General features: G+C 27.1%; 2 protein-coding genes across 2 annotated transcripts in view; one reads left to right on the top strand and one right to left on the bottom strand.

Moving 5' to 3' along the window:
• The window catches only part of LOC108694799 (protein unc-13 homolog D), a 20294-nt gene extending 14961 nt beyond the window's left edge, over positions 1-5333 (bottom strand). Inside the window, 2 exon segments of the mRNA XM_018204467.1 lie at positions 494-652; positions 5109-5333. Of these exon segments, the coding sequence (XP_018059956.1) occupies positions 494-652; positions 5109-5209 (260 nt within the window). The 5' untranslated portion in view covers positions 5210-5333.
• A 2142-nt stretch (positions 5334-7475) lies between these two features.
• LOC108694843 lies at positions 7476-12983 on the top strand. Its single transcript, XM_018204524.1, is given in 6 exon segments — positions 7476-7685; positions 7875-8602; positions 8745-9085; positions 9376-9607; positions 12105-12382; positions 12703-12983. Coding segments are annotated over 6 exon segments (2070 nt in total).
• Positions 12984-16218: the final 3235 nt, after the last annotated feature.

The raw sequence follows: 16218 nt of genomic DNA on the forward strand, positions 1-16218 counted from the left end.
GTGGTAAATAACTTAATAAAAATACCTTATGACGTTTTTAAACGCTATGCTCAGTGAAAAATACTTCATTAAAGTGACGTTGAATCGACGTAAAATTGATAATTATGATAACGATTTGACATTGATGTCTAATTGACAGTCATTTTTCGCTGGGTAATTCGCTGATTTTATTAATATGACTATTTATTTAGTAATAAAATACTTATCAATGGGATATTCAAAACGAAATGGATGTAAAAATCAGGCTTTAGGAAAAAAAAGATTGAAATATGTGGAAGAAACTTTTAGCTTTGGAAAAGAAAAAAAAGGTGGAAATATGTGGGGAAAACTTTTAAAAAATATATTGGATGCGAGCACATACATCTACATATGCAAATTAAAAAGCATGGCTTATGACTGCAAAAAACCACAAAAATATTGCAATATTTCTATGCTAAAACGCAGTGCAAGCTTATCAATGGACATTGCATATATATGAACATCTCGTTTTCACCTTTTGCTAATAAAGTTGAATGCCACAAATTTCCAATAGAATCTTGCAACGGTCACTTCTTTCACTTCCGGGTTTTGAGACATTCGTAAAGCAGCGATCACATAATAAGGATGATTCTCGTTCAATTTTTCAAAATGCGCCATTTTCCTTTTTTTAGTCCTTTAGCAAAAATACAACACGTCTTCTAATGAAAATTTAGGCAAGAAAAATCACGTTACATTATTAAACAAGATTAATTCTTATTTCTTGCATTTAAACTTTATTTAAAATTTGTCTTTGATAATTTTAAACATATTACTTCGAACTAAAATATACTAAAAGTAAGTAAAGTAAAAATAATTGGATATTACTTTATAAATTATAAAATATCTTTTATATTAAATATTATTATCGCTCCTTTATAACAACAAAATATAAAAAAAATATGTAAGTTATTTGAATAAACTGTTTCAATATTGTTGTCAAAAACGTGATAAAAAATATAGTTGCTTAATATTATTGACTTTTCTATTTAAATTAAAAATAAGTTTATTACGATAAATATAATTTTATAAAATTAAAACTGAGTTATGAAATTAATAAACAAATCTTTTACAAAAAATTTAAATATATTCTTTACACATTTGCACTAATCAACTGCACAAACTTCTGTTGCAAAATATAACACTGCTTTTGATGGACACAAGGCAATGTACTAACAAATATCATTTTCAAAGAATTTTTTTTAAACAATACAATACAAACAAGATAATTGACAATCGAATTGACATTTGTGCTCACATTTCAATAGACTGGATTATTTTCTCAAATCTAAATTATCTTCTAGAAGCTATATGTTCACATTCCGCGGCTTCGTTTACACTGACTATCATAACACTATGGCTTGGTCATATAAACTAGAAACTTAATTATACAATATTTTCCTGGTACGGATAAGGATTCCCACATGAGTTACTTGAAATTCCCGTGTTTGCTAATTACAGCCTACAAATTCTATGAAATTAAATCAGCTCATTTAGATTTACATGAACATTTTTGACAAATATGCATTGATCTATCCGAATATGATTGATCCGTCTATGTACTGGATAAAAATTTGAATGAGTAACAGGTAGCAAGTAGGTGATTGTAAGTAGGAGGAACCAGGACATGAGTGGGATTTGATTGCATAAATAATTAGTAAAGACGAAGTTGAAATATGTAATTTGCAATGGTTCGAACGGGCTTATAATTATAATTATTATCTATCGTGATAATAATGATAATAATGATAATATTTATACATAACTGATAAAAGATAATTGTGATTCAAGGAATTTACAATTATTAATATATTATGAAGGTATTATGCAATATTTACTGCTGTCTATATAAATTATCGATTTTTAATAGTATTTTTTAAACATTATTTTAGGAATTTACAAATGCATTATGTAATTAAATTTTAACACTTATAATTACAAATGCATTATATAATTAAATTTAATCATCAGATTTATGTGTAACATATCTAATTGTTAACATCAGGTTATGTGTAACATCAGATAAGATAACTTCAAAGATAAGCTCAAATTTATAACGTATATAAACGTATATAAACGTATATAAATAACTATTAAGCTCGGCACGTTAATTTTTTTGTTTGCAACTCATTCCAATTAATTTCAAGAAACAGTTTACGCACTTGCGTAAAAAAACAAAAGACAAAACAATTAATTAAATAATTTTGATCAAATGTGTGTCCTTTTTATCGGAAAAAAAACATAAAACGTAATTAAAAACAAATTTAATTTCTTTTCAATTAACAATATGTAGACTAGATTAAGAATATTAGAATGTCATATAAATTTTGTGACCTGTAAACAATTTACGAAGACGAAACGAGAAATACATTCTCAAATTACGAAGCAAGAAGAACAAGAAATAGATGTTTGTTAACTTGCGTCACTGCTGCATTCCTTTTTTTTTTAAAGCAAAGCATTGCATCCTTCTGAGCCTCTTTTATTCTTAACTCGAGAACGAAATGATTCATGGTATCGCATGCCACTTGAGTATTCTGCGGTCGACCAATGTTTGAAAAATGTAAACTTATTTGATCTTGTTTTAAATTTTTATCATCTATTTTTAATTTCTTATGGCATGATAATTTAAAAGGCTAGATGATTCAGCAGAATTCTAATCAATAGTGTTTCTAATCAAAAATCGATTTTAATCTAAACTAATCTTATACGGATCACAAATTGTTTTACACTTGGTGCAAATTTATTTATGTAAAATTGACGGAATGATCTATTACACAAATATATTTTATTTTTAGAAATTTATTTAAAAATTATACGTTATATCTGTTTTGTATTATTCAATATAAATGTGTTTGGATTACTTCATTTAGCTATGTTGATTGACTTAAAATATTTTGCATTTCAAGTTTATACATGTAATAAGGATAAAGCTATTGTGATATAAGCTATAGGCAGCCCTCAATAAGCTGAATGACCTCGAAATAATATTGTCAGGCGAACGTTCGTATTTTCAATCTCAAATTTATTATAATACAATATCTATATTACCTGTGACGTAAATATATGATGTATATGTTATTTTACCAAGAGATAAAATAATAAAAATTTAGATTAAACGATTTAAAATAATTTGTCAAATTTTGTTAAAATTTGATTTGTATTTATTTAAAAAGTGTTTTGATATTTCATAAACATATGACATTTTAAATTTTATAGCAATTAAAAATGTTACGAGTTTATAAATTCCCAACAGTACGATGTTACATAATAGTATTTACAATTAACGTGTACAAAATACATTTATTGGAAAAAAAAGTCATTACTTCAATTCGAAGCACTCGTCAATCATTTTACTACACTCGTCAAACTTCAGCAATTATTTGATATATGTATTGATGATATCATAACTTTGAAGGTTTCAATTATAAGATGCTATCTGAAAAAATAATCTAAGTTTCAACAATTCGCAGGCCATTTACCTAAAGCGATGATCTAAGATACTTTTCCACTTTTTTCTCATCAATTTGTCCATTGAGGAAACCCAGGGAATTCCCTCGATCACTTGTGACGTGCGTGCTATTTCACGCTGCATGTCATGAAATTGTGAGAGACCGTGGGAAATACAATAAAAATAGAAACAGACGCGACAATGCTTCCTAAGAGATTGGACTATTATAGAATATAATATACATTTATGATTTTTTTATCTTGTAATTAATTTTATTCTTACAAAATTTTATTTTTATTATGACAGCATTTTATAGTAATTAAGTTATGCTTTACAATAAATATGTGCATTAAGTATGTATCATCTTTACATACATACTATTTTGCTTAAATTACAATTACAATTAATAAAATATAAATTAAGCAAATATGTAAATTATACGTATATGTACATATAATAAATATGCAATAAATGTGTATATATAATAAGTATATGACATAATTATATAAGTAAGCAATACAATTAGTAAATTTAGAAGCGCTTAAAAATATATTTTAGCTACCGGATACAAATTGCAATCCGTGCATTAATAAGTTATTTTTATTAATATAATCAAATTCAAATTCTTTCACAGATGGTCGATTTCATGTTCCTCACGTAATGCCAGTAATTAAGTATCTTTTATAAAGACGTCACAGAAGGTAACTATGAATCATATAACGTTGTACCGACCTTGGACACCAGATCTCGTGAAACAGCCGCATGTATATATAGATACACCTATACGTTTTGCCTAGAGGTATAGAACTCTGTATCAGACTTGTTAGTCGCCGCGTAGTCCCTGCTCCGAACTCTCAATGTTAGTCTCATTCTATTAATAGATCCTACATACACGTCTAGTTACAGACAATTTAATTTGAGATTTCATCAATATATTAAGAGCACATCTCGTTTATCGTAGAACATTATCATTAATCATGAAGATTATGAATATGCAGAGCTCATCGTTATCGACGCTCCAGTTTCATGCCAAAAATAAGTTATACTTTATAACTTCACGTTGCTTTTCTTGATGTTATAATTTAATATTATTTTCAAATATTTAAGTAATTTAAGGATAGATAAAATTTTTATATTGTTAATTTATAATAATCTGTTAATTATTATAATACGTTAAAAACGAATTGTATCAATAATTTTTTAAATATATTTTTCTTTTATTTTTCCTTCTAATATAAGAAATATTAATCTTATTTGAGAAGATTATATTTCTTATATTAGAAGCTTTTTTTTATTATTCATAAATGTGAGAGTACAAAGTATTATTACAAAATAATATATTGAAATAATATATTTTATGTATAAATATTTTATTTTTATGTATTATATATGCGTTATTTCAAGTCATTGTTATAAATATAGATTTAATTTTTGTGTAAGATTATTTTATTAATAAATAATTTTCAATATTTATAAAATTATTTAACAGTGTTTGTTCTATTACTATATTTAATAATTTAAGTACATTCTCATTCAATAAACAATAAAATTTTCTGTAGAAAATTTATAGTGTTTTTCGTCAAACGTGAAATACAAAATAATTAAAAATCAACATAAATAATGAAACGCACTGAAATCCCTTTACCTTATCTCATGCTCCGATTTCTCTTTCTGCTCATTTTCCTTTGCTAATTTCTCTTCTACGATCTTGTGATAAAAATTTTTCCACATAGCTTCTTCATCCATCTTCGCTCGATTTTTTTTCTCACCCAGTAAATCAGAAAGCACTTATACGCGATTTAGTATTCTCCAAGAATTTCACCGTTATTTTAAACATTCGATTCTTAAGTATAGTTGCCGAACTTGTAGAAAATTGTATACGTACATTAACTGTGCACTCACAGAAACATTCCTTGTCAAATATTGACCCCGTGTACGTAGAAAATTTAAGTATGTTTTGCAACGGAAATATGCCGGCTGGAGTTATAAGTCTGGTATAGGTGCAACTACTAAGCATTCCATTTATTCTTGAATGGAACATTCAACCATTCACTTTACTTCTTGATCGCCCGATAGATGGCACCTATTATCAAGTCAAGAAAGCATTCTCACTTTTTTTACCCATTATGTACGTTTTACAAAGTTTTTTTTTTTTGTATTTAAACAGTTTTAATTTAAAACAATATTATTTTGTCTAAGAATATTTTTCATTTATTTGGAGAAATACAAATTTTTTAAAAATAATGACACCGTATAGAGATTCTTCATATATATTGAGAGTTATATTTAAAATTAATTTATATTAATTTATATTAAATTATTAAATGGAATATATATTTATCTATAAGAGTTTTGCTGGTATTCCTATACAATTTAGTTTTTTGACTCTATTTTTTGTGTTTCAAAAAAACGACAAAGAATTAACTAACTAGTTAAACGATTGACGTTTAAAGAAATCGATCCTAGACAATTAGTAAATATTTACAAAAGATTAAAATTTATAGTATGTTTATTCTTCTCTGCTAACATTTAAATAAAAATTAAGTAATTAGAGGAAGAAATTTTCGTTCGGTTTATTTCATCTATGATTTATTTATCGTAAATGTGATGTCAGACTAATAAAATAATCGTCTGAAACGCGCAGTTGTGTAAATGACTCAACATTCGTGGAGTTTGTTTTATCATCTCGATGATATCATCTATTATGCAGGTGATCTATTTGTAGACATTTATAAGATTAATATTGAAGAATCACGGATGCAAAAATGCATTACGTTTGATATCACATAGAGTATTGTGTTACTTCTGAACCAAAATTTATCGCGGCAAGATAATTAATTTAATTAAAAATAAATTTAAATAAAAAATATTTTTTATTAATAACACTGACATAACGGTATATTCAATTAGCCAATACACTTTATTAAAAATAAAAATAATTAAAAAAAAATATAATATCACTTTTATCATTAATGATTCAATGACTATCTGAATTTTAATTCTATTTTATTTTTTGCGATTTTATTTTGTCGTAGACACTAGAAGACAGCGAACGCACTCCATTACTAATTCTAGGCCAGTACCTGCAGGAATTGATTCCTGGTAAAAGCTGCTATCCAGACTGACGTCGCGATCGTTGCGGTTCTTGAACGCAGGCGCCACACGCCATTTCGCTATACATACATACATACATACGCTACGAATCCGTTGAAGCAAAGCATCAATAATGTTTCTGCAGTATTATTACACGGAAATGAGAATGCTAGCTTTAACGTTTATCAAACATTAATTTATTTTTTCATAAAAATTATAAATATTGATTATTGTTCTGTAATGTCTCGAAAATAAACCTTGTATTATCATTATCGCATCATGTTATATATGAGGCAGCATTAACGTCCGTTTAAATGACAGCATAAATTTTCTAATTTTATAATATGCATCAATAGATAGCCAACAACGAGATAAGTTTAACTGAACGTACAAGAAATATTTTCTATTGTTCATGGTAAATTACATGACGTTCGTCTGAAAAAAATCTACATAAAAGCGAACTAGTTATCTGCAAACATAGTTAGCTCAAAGATGCGTTGCAAATTGATTATTTTGTTTCTATTCTTCGGTAGTGTATTATTTTTAATTTCATATTACAATAACAAATAAATATAATCAATATAATCAATATAATTAATATATAATCAATATAATTAATGTTCTTTTCTTTCTATAATTTTTTTCAGAGATTAATGTATTTTGTGTGATAACGGAAAGTATTTATCATAATGAAACGTTTTCCACGTTACCTGCATCTCGAAAGAATCAACCGAATATTGCATCATTTGTTTTAGTAAATCCAAAACAGATTCAACATGCGGAAGTAATAATAAAACATTTCTTAGCGAGATTAACTGGATCATTCGCTCAGCCAATAACTTTGAGATTGTCGTTTTCCGATGGAGGCAATTTGGGAAGCACAATTAGTGAAATAAGCAAGATTATACGTGCAAAAATTATGGAATTCGCGCAAATTAGCGGACTAACTGCATCAGTTCGTCAATATAAACAAACATTATGGAATTCTACAATTTCTAAAAATTGGTTTACCGAAAGTCTTGTCCAGGAATCGCTGCTATTATACGATTTGATTGGAATAGGAGAAGAGATTGGATTTGGGATCAATCATTATTTCAAAACATATAATATGACTTTGTATGAGAATAAGGTAGGCTCAAAAGAGAGATTATTTTAGAAGTTTAAGGAAATTATAATTAAGATATAAATATATAAATAGATTATAGTTTCAAAAGCAACCATTTAATTATCGATGGTATCGAGAGAAAAACATTTGGGCAATCTATTTATGAATTAGAACAATTATATAAATAACACAATCTATTAATATTTATTTCAGGATTTATCACTAGAGACGAAGAATTTCAAGTTTTTCAGTACCATAAATGACGCCACCAATTTTAGCGAAAAATTATTTAAATGTTTGTTGCCAGTAACAAACAAGAGGAATCCAACATCATCTTTTAATCTCGATCGAGCTCTTATAAATTTAGCGAAAGATTCACCCGACAACACTGTGAAATTGTTTAAGTTTCGCTTAAATCAAGCATTCATCCGTTCTACACCAAGTAACAGTACAACTAATGAACAATTGTACATGTTGCTATGTCATTCACTTGTTGAAAGGGTCAATCATTACAGCGCTTGTATCAAAGAATTACGACATTTCGTGACTTGCGTATCTTTATCAAGAGATCAAGACTTGTATGAAGCAATCGATCATCATAGATTTCTTACTAAATCATGGTTAACTGTTATTGAAACTTTAAGTGGATGTAAGATTAATATCGACAATGCGAGCATTAACTGTCAGTTTTATCGAAGATTGCCGAAATCTACAACGCAGCAAGTGAAATATATTTACGAAAAAATTTTAGACCAACGGATATCTAAACGCTCCCCTTTTTATCTTATCGTGAATAAACTCGGGAATATTCTTTCGAGAAGCGAATGGGGAAGACAATTAACGTACGATGTGTGTAAGTATTTTGCAATTTATCAGGAAGGCCACAGGAAGTTGAATATGCTTTCGAAAAATGCTGCTAAGGACAAGAGAGTGGCTATGAGGTTAATGATATTTTAATAACTCATGTATTTATTAATCTTTATTACAGTGTACGATATAACTTCTCAGAATTTTATACTATTAATATTAAAAATGCAACTAAAATAGTATTTATTTAAAAATTTATATAAATAATTGTTTTAGATATAAAAAAATGTCTGTATCACTAAATATATATAAAAATGGTATATTAAGTGAAACGATACTTGCTGTTAGAAACTTTCATCGTTTTGCATTAAAAATGCAACAATTTCTTATCAATGGTATTAGAAGTTCTTTTAAAGTATCATGGCAGAATCATTACAACATTCTCTCCTGCTTGTCTAAATGGATGATGAAACTTTTGGAATTATTTGGATGTGCAGATTTAAATGATACAGACATCGAAACGTCAACTCCTACTATTTCGTTAGATAATATAAGTGAGGAGGAATTTGACGAAAATGATCAAATGAGACAGTTCGTGAAATATTCTAAAAGAGATCGTAAGTATTATATTAATACATATGAGAAAGATAATATTTCAACATACTATAATTACTATAATTACAATTATATACATACATACTATAATAATTATTAATTTTTTTAAATTGTTTCAAAATTGTTAAAAAAATATTTTACTTTGATATCGAAGCAGTTTCAGTAAATAACATTTTTATTTTCTTCGAGTTCTATTAATTGATTCTAAATTAACTAAAAATATTTGGAACTATAATAATTTGTGCAATAGTAAAGTTAATTTTACAAATAAATTTTATATTTATTTCCGCAGAAATAAGAAAGGAGGCCGATAACATTTTTGGAACATTAATGCATTTAATGAATCATGTAAGTAAAGTGCAAAGTCAAAATTACAGGAGCACGTTAGCATGTTTGGCAAATAACTTGCTATTGGTTACTATGTTCATGGAAACAATTAGCTTTGTTTCTACATTATTTTGTTTGGGAGAGCATAAAGATGAATCTAATCTCGAAGAATTGACGGAATCCACCTGGACATAAACGTAGATCTTTGTTTTTAATAAATTTATCAGAAATCGCGGCAATAAAAACAAAATTCTTTCAATGTATATTTACAAATGTAACAAATAGTTTTTATGGCCTAAACTTTAATAAAAGCTATTTTAAGAGAGAGAAGCAATAAATAATTTTCGATTTATCAATGTTAAAATAATTTAATTAAATTTAATATATGCGTATATAATTAATTAATTTTTTTGCTGTAAGAAAAAATTTCTCAGAAATTGATATCTATGGTAAAGATTAAATTTTATTCAAAATATATTTAAAATGTAATAAATGATTCTTATGATTTAAATTTTAATGAAAGCTACTTTAAGAAAGAGAAGCAATGAATAATTTGCGATTTATTAACGTTAAAATATATAATGTAATATATGCATATATAACGTGATATGTATGTTTTGTACAGGAATAAATCCACCTTTCTCTAAACACTTTCTCTGATTATAAATCGCTTTTCGATTAATCATTCTTTTCTGGGAGCTATTTATGAGATCATTTTGCATAATTTTACAAAAGAGAGAGAGAGGAGTTCGGTCATTGTACATATGTGTTGACGAATCGATTTCAAAATTGCATTGAGCATGTATCTGATATCACTATGAGCATCTCGTGATCTTGCGTGCATATTTTGTTTATTTCTAGTCAGACATTATTCGATTGTTAACTCCGTTTCTTCGAAAATTACAAATTTTTGTAATTTTGAACAAATTTTTATGTAAATAATGCATAAATACAATAATGCATGCATATAAGTGCTGAAAATGTTCATAACAGGTGAATTCATTTCTGTGCAAAATACATATATCACGTTTATCCTTTACAGAGAAATCAATAAATTTGAAGATATATTGAAATTAATGAGTGGTAGTGTACATTGCAAATTAAACGCAATTACAATTTTCATTGTTTTTAAGATAAAAACTGTGGTATTTTAATCGGTTCTTATATCAAGACTGTCTTAAGTAATATCTTAAAATGCTAAATGTCTTAGATTGGTTTACGTTATCTTAACATTGTACTTAAGATATTCTTAAATATAAGAATTGTGTGTGACTATGAATGTCAGCCTAGGAATCTTTACAATAATTTCATTGCTAATAAATATTTGACTCGTTGCGACAAGGTATGATAAATTTCAAATTATCACTTTGCTTATGGCACTTACATAAATCATGTTCAATCTTGGTACTATTGTAATGCTGTAATTGCGATAGTATCATCGTTTGTTGCTGTTAAACGTTCACGAAATATATCTTGTCTGACATTTACAACCAAGGGGAAATAGATCGTCACACTTTACATATGCTAGATCTCATTGTATGATGACACAGTCAGCAAAAATGCGCGGAGCAGTCATTGTTCTTTATTTTGCCGGTACGAATAATTATTTATATTATACAGTACTGTTAACAATAAAACAAACAAATATTTATGCCTTTAGTTTAAATCGTATAAAAGTATGTATAAGTTATAAAACATAATACACTGTTCAAAAAACAATTAAGTTAATTTAATAAACAATTTGCTTCTGTTACATGTAATATTTAATGTTGTTAATGAAAATGAAGTTACAAGTAACTTAAATTTAATGTTTATGCATTGAACTTCATGCAAATCTACATAGAGTTTAATAAAAAATATACTAACCTTCTAACACGAACCTTCTTACACGAACGAAAAGAATTGATATTATTTTATATTGTAATAGTATTAAACTTTGTAAAATTTTATGAAAAGTACACTAAATTTCATAAATATGTATATAAATGTACTTTTCAGTTACAAATACATTAAATTTAATTTAATAAGTGTAACTTTCATAAAATTGAATTTAGTTTATGTAAAAATACATTAAAAATTTCATGACATTTTTAACATTGTAATATAATATTATAGTAATAATTAAATAGACATTATTTCCATTATTATTCCCTAATAGCATATATTGGTTAAACGTTGGCCAATATTGAGCCAATATTTGGACAATATATTGTGTTACTAGAGATAGCTAATACAAGCTATCTCTAATACACAATGTTTCCTATATATGTATACTCTAGGATTTCTGTTAGAAGAAACATATGGAAATGCAACGTATACAGCACAACCAAAAATTATTGGAGGACAATCAATCGACATAAAATATAGACCTTTTATGGTTAAGTATTTTTTAACTATACGTCGACGTATATAGATAATTTATCCATTTGCTAATATTTTCTAAAAATAATACTTGCAGCTGTCTTTACATAATTCATATGGATTTTTGTGCGGCGCCAGTATATTATCGAGCACATGGGCTATTACTGCTCTTCATTGTTTGTAATAAGATATTAACATCATGATTCGTTATTATTAATTCTTTTAATATATTCTTGTTGAAGTATTAATATTTAATTAAACTTACGAACTGAGCATAGTAAGTTTATTTTTAATGATTTTAATGCTTTATTTTAATATTTTATTATTTTCTAGAATCTCGGTACCATCATCGCAATATTATGTACGGGCTGGATCTAATAAAATGGATAGAGGCGGATCTGTGCATAGAGTGACGAACATTCGCGTATATAATGATACATATCGTTCTTGGTTTTTAAGATTATTTTATCACGACATCGCACTTCTCGAAGTGAAACCACCATTTCATTTTTCGAAAACAATCAAGCCAGTTCATTTACCAAGATCATCCCACGAATTGCCATTTGAACTGTTAGTCTGTGGTTGGGGTTACATAAATGATAAAAAAGTAAGTTAAATTGTAAAGATTTATAAAGTGCTTTTTTAAACATTTTATACTGCTTATTTGTATATTTCCTACTTATGTATAAATTGCAAAAATATCAAATGTTTAAATTACTGATAATTGAAACAACAAAATTTGAAACTGCGAGATTTCAAACATATGTATAGAATGTTTTTACTAAATAAAAACGCTATTGATGCCTTTTATATTATATTTATATTCTCTTTTTGATACACGTCTCAAATTTTTTGTTATCTATTAATTTATTATTAGAAATTAAAAGGAATAAAAAAAGCATACAATTTAATTCAAATAATTTATAGAGAGAGAATGCTGAAACTCTAATGGGCGTTTACGTTCAGCACGTTCCATATGAAACCTGTATTAATATTACATCTTTATACGCGACACTCGTCAAAGATGACTATCATTTGTGTTACGGAACCCAAGGAAAAGATGCTTGTTTTGGAGACTCCGGAGGAGCATTGGCCAGTAGAAGGACAATTTACGGCATTGTGTCTTTTGGTCATGGTTGTGGAAAAGTAGCTGGCGTTTATGTCAAAGTTTTCTATTATCGAGAATGGATTAAATCTGTTATAAATTTATAATCGAACATGCAAGTACACGTTTTAATGATTTTATTTCTTCTGATTATTTTCTACATTTTAATTTTTTCTATTTCTTTACTCATTAACCATTAATAATTAACAATAAAAAAATTAAGATTTGATAAAAGTGATGTAACATATGATTTGTAAATTAATTAATTATTTTAGAAGTTAACATTAAAAAAATTGACATTTTATTATTTCTCGATCATATTTGCAATGAGTTTTAGCTTGTAGATAACGTTTAGTAAAATTACATGTCTTACAATTTTTTTTCTTTATATTCATGCTGATGAAAACACGAATAAAATTGAGAAGCGACTTTGTCGACACATCATGCCACTAAAAGCCTCGTGTTTTTATCCGCACAGGTTGAAAGTATTGTTTTCGAGAGAATAGGCACAAAAGGCATATCGAATCACAGAGTCATGAACCCTCCTGCGTTCAGGTTCGGTGCGTGCAGGAAATCCACTACATACACGTGCTGCGCAAGAGTGTCGCGCACGCCTGCACGCGGCACACGTAGCGCTCACTCGTGCAATGCTGAATAAAAGGTGTACGTGACTACGTAATATACGTAATGAATATTTAATTTTACGTGATAATGATATTTCTTAATGATATTGGATACTTATGCATATACTGATCATTAAAATTAACGGAATGGTGCTAAATTAAATATGAAAATGACGCTTGAAAAGATTATCTGGTAATGTAGAATATAGATTTTTGCAATGATAGAGAGGTGATCAGTTATGAATGAAAAAAAGATTTTTTGAATAATATTACATGTACAAAATATTTATAACTGTTTTATATTTAAAATCATTAAAATATTATCGGAATTTGATTTCTAAATTATTCTACAATTTAAAATCATTTGCATCTTAACAATCGCAATATTAACATGAACCATATAAAAATATAAAAATAATATTTATGAATTTATTCAAGAGATATGTCTCGCGCTAAGTAAACGCTCGGCGAGATACGGTAATTATATAAAATTAAATTATTACAAATTTATATTTATTTATTGATAATAAATAAATATATATATATATATATATATATATATACATATGATAAATGATAAAAATGATAAAAATCATGAGATAAAGCAAATAGCATACAACACATTTTTTTTCCTGCTATGTGCTGTTTATTTGGTCATGCATGCTTGTTACTTTCAAGCTACTATTTACTGGTATGACTCATCCATGTTTTCCTGTGAGAAGCGAACCTCTGCCAGGTTTTCCGTTCATGCTTCTAAGGGTCTTTAAACTCCCCTGCCACGTGCAAACTATGAGTGTCTCCGTAAAAGACCGTGAGAAGTGCATTATCGTAACGAGACATCCGTCACATTTAGATGTGAACAGACAAACTGCTTTTACATACGGATATTGCGCTATTAATTCCGATCGAGATATAGTCTAATGACAATAATAAATTTCTAGAAATGATGATGTATTGCTAATTGATAACAGAAACGAATCAGCAGTATGAATAGATTTTCATGTAGTGACATGTATTATTATATTATATGATAATATCGTATTATGTATAATAATTGTACTATGTATAATAATTGTTGAGAGTATATTATTTAAAAATAAATCTACTAAACGTTCGTGTAGCATGTATAACGTTACCTTGAATCATAATAATAATCTATAAACGACAACCCTATATCCGCAAAATATGAATATCAATGCTTGTCCGATTCAAAATGCTTATCGGTTATAATTGATGAATTTTTGTTAAATACTCTTTTTCATGTTTTTTTATATGATAAAATCGCAAGATTTTATCAATAGGATATACGCATTTCAAATTTATTGTAAAAAACAAAGTTGCATAGAAGATAATAAAATAAATATTGAAGAGATAAAAAAAATCGCAGGCGCAGAATCTTATTGATAAAATCTTGCGATTTTATCATCAAATATCATGATAATTTCTTTGAAATTACCTGTTAAAATAATTATTTGCATTATATTAAGATAACAGTGATTATATTATTTCTGTAATTGTTATCTCAATATGATAATTAAATTATTTTCTAGCAAGGCAAGAAATTTATTGTAATCATTATATTTTATTTCACCTAATACCAAATTATAATGTAATTATAAATAATTTATATAATTAATTTATATAAAAAAAAGATTATCGATAGTTTTATTGTTTAAGAAAAAAAAATTTTTTTCACTCACCCATTCGTCACACACAGCATAGGATAAACTTTATTATGACAGTTCACAATCTTGCGACGAACTTTTAGAAACCAAGCCCTACTACATTTGGGATTACAATATTTTTGTTTAATATTATTATTTTGTATACTTTCAATGATATCGTCATTGTCTACAAATTCCCAGTTTGTGTCATTTATAATAGGTTTTTCACATGCTATCAGAATATACGAGTTCTGTGAATTCATACTGGAAGAATTCGATGTTGTAGCATCAATGTGCTCCTTGTGCTTCAGACAAACATTATCCGTGACATCCGATTCAAGGTGCTTGTCGGTTATAATTGATAAATTTCTGTTGATTGAATATTCTTTTTCATAGATTGCAGACGATTTTTTTATCTCTTCAATGTGTATTTTGTTATCTTTTTTGCGATTTTGTTTCTTGCAGTAAAATTTGAATTTTACAAGATTGCTCAACATGGTTGTATTTGTGAATTATTTTGAATTTATCCTTGTAAATCTTCAAATTATGAATTTCTCACAAATTCTTATAAAATCATGAACTACACATGTTTGCACATACATATACTAACTTTATTATGTAATAGATTTTTTTATCTTAGTTTATCACATTACTTTAAAATAATTTGCAAATACGCGATATATTGCGATTTATTCACTAGAAAGTCTTGGACTAACGTTCATTTAGTACGCGACCCCTGTGAAGGAAAAAGTGGCACTGAACAGTCTCTATGGTATCAAGTATCCACGTTCAGGGATCCCAACTGATTGTGTACGCACATGCGAAGAGAAGGGGTGTACGCGTTTACTTAGGCTTTCTTTCTTTGTTAATGTAGAATAATAATAAAATATTTGTTATATTTTTGCGTTATATTTTGTATATATTTACTATATTTGCATATATTTACTATATTTGTATATTTTTACTCGATTTATTTTGCAAAATTATTTTCTACATATTAAACATTTTTATATCTACTTAAAAAAATATTTAATTATAAAATATTATTAACTATA

Source organism: Atta colombica, unplaced genomic scaffold, assembly GCF_001594045.1.
Source record: "Atta colombica isolate Treedump-2 unplaced genomic scaffold, Acol1.0 scaffold125, whole genome shotgun sequence".
NCBI classification, from domain to species: domain Eukaryota; kingdom Metazoa; phylum Arthropoda; class Insecta; order Hymenoptera; family Formicidae; genus Atta; species Atta colombica.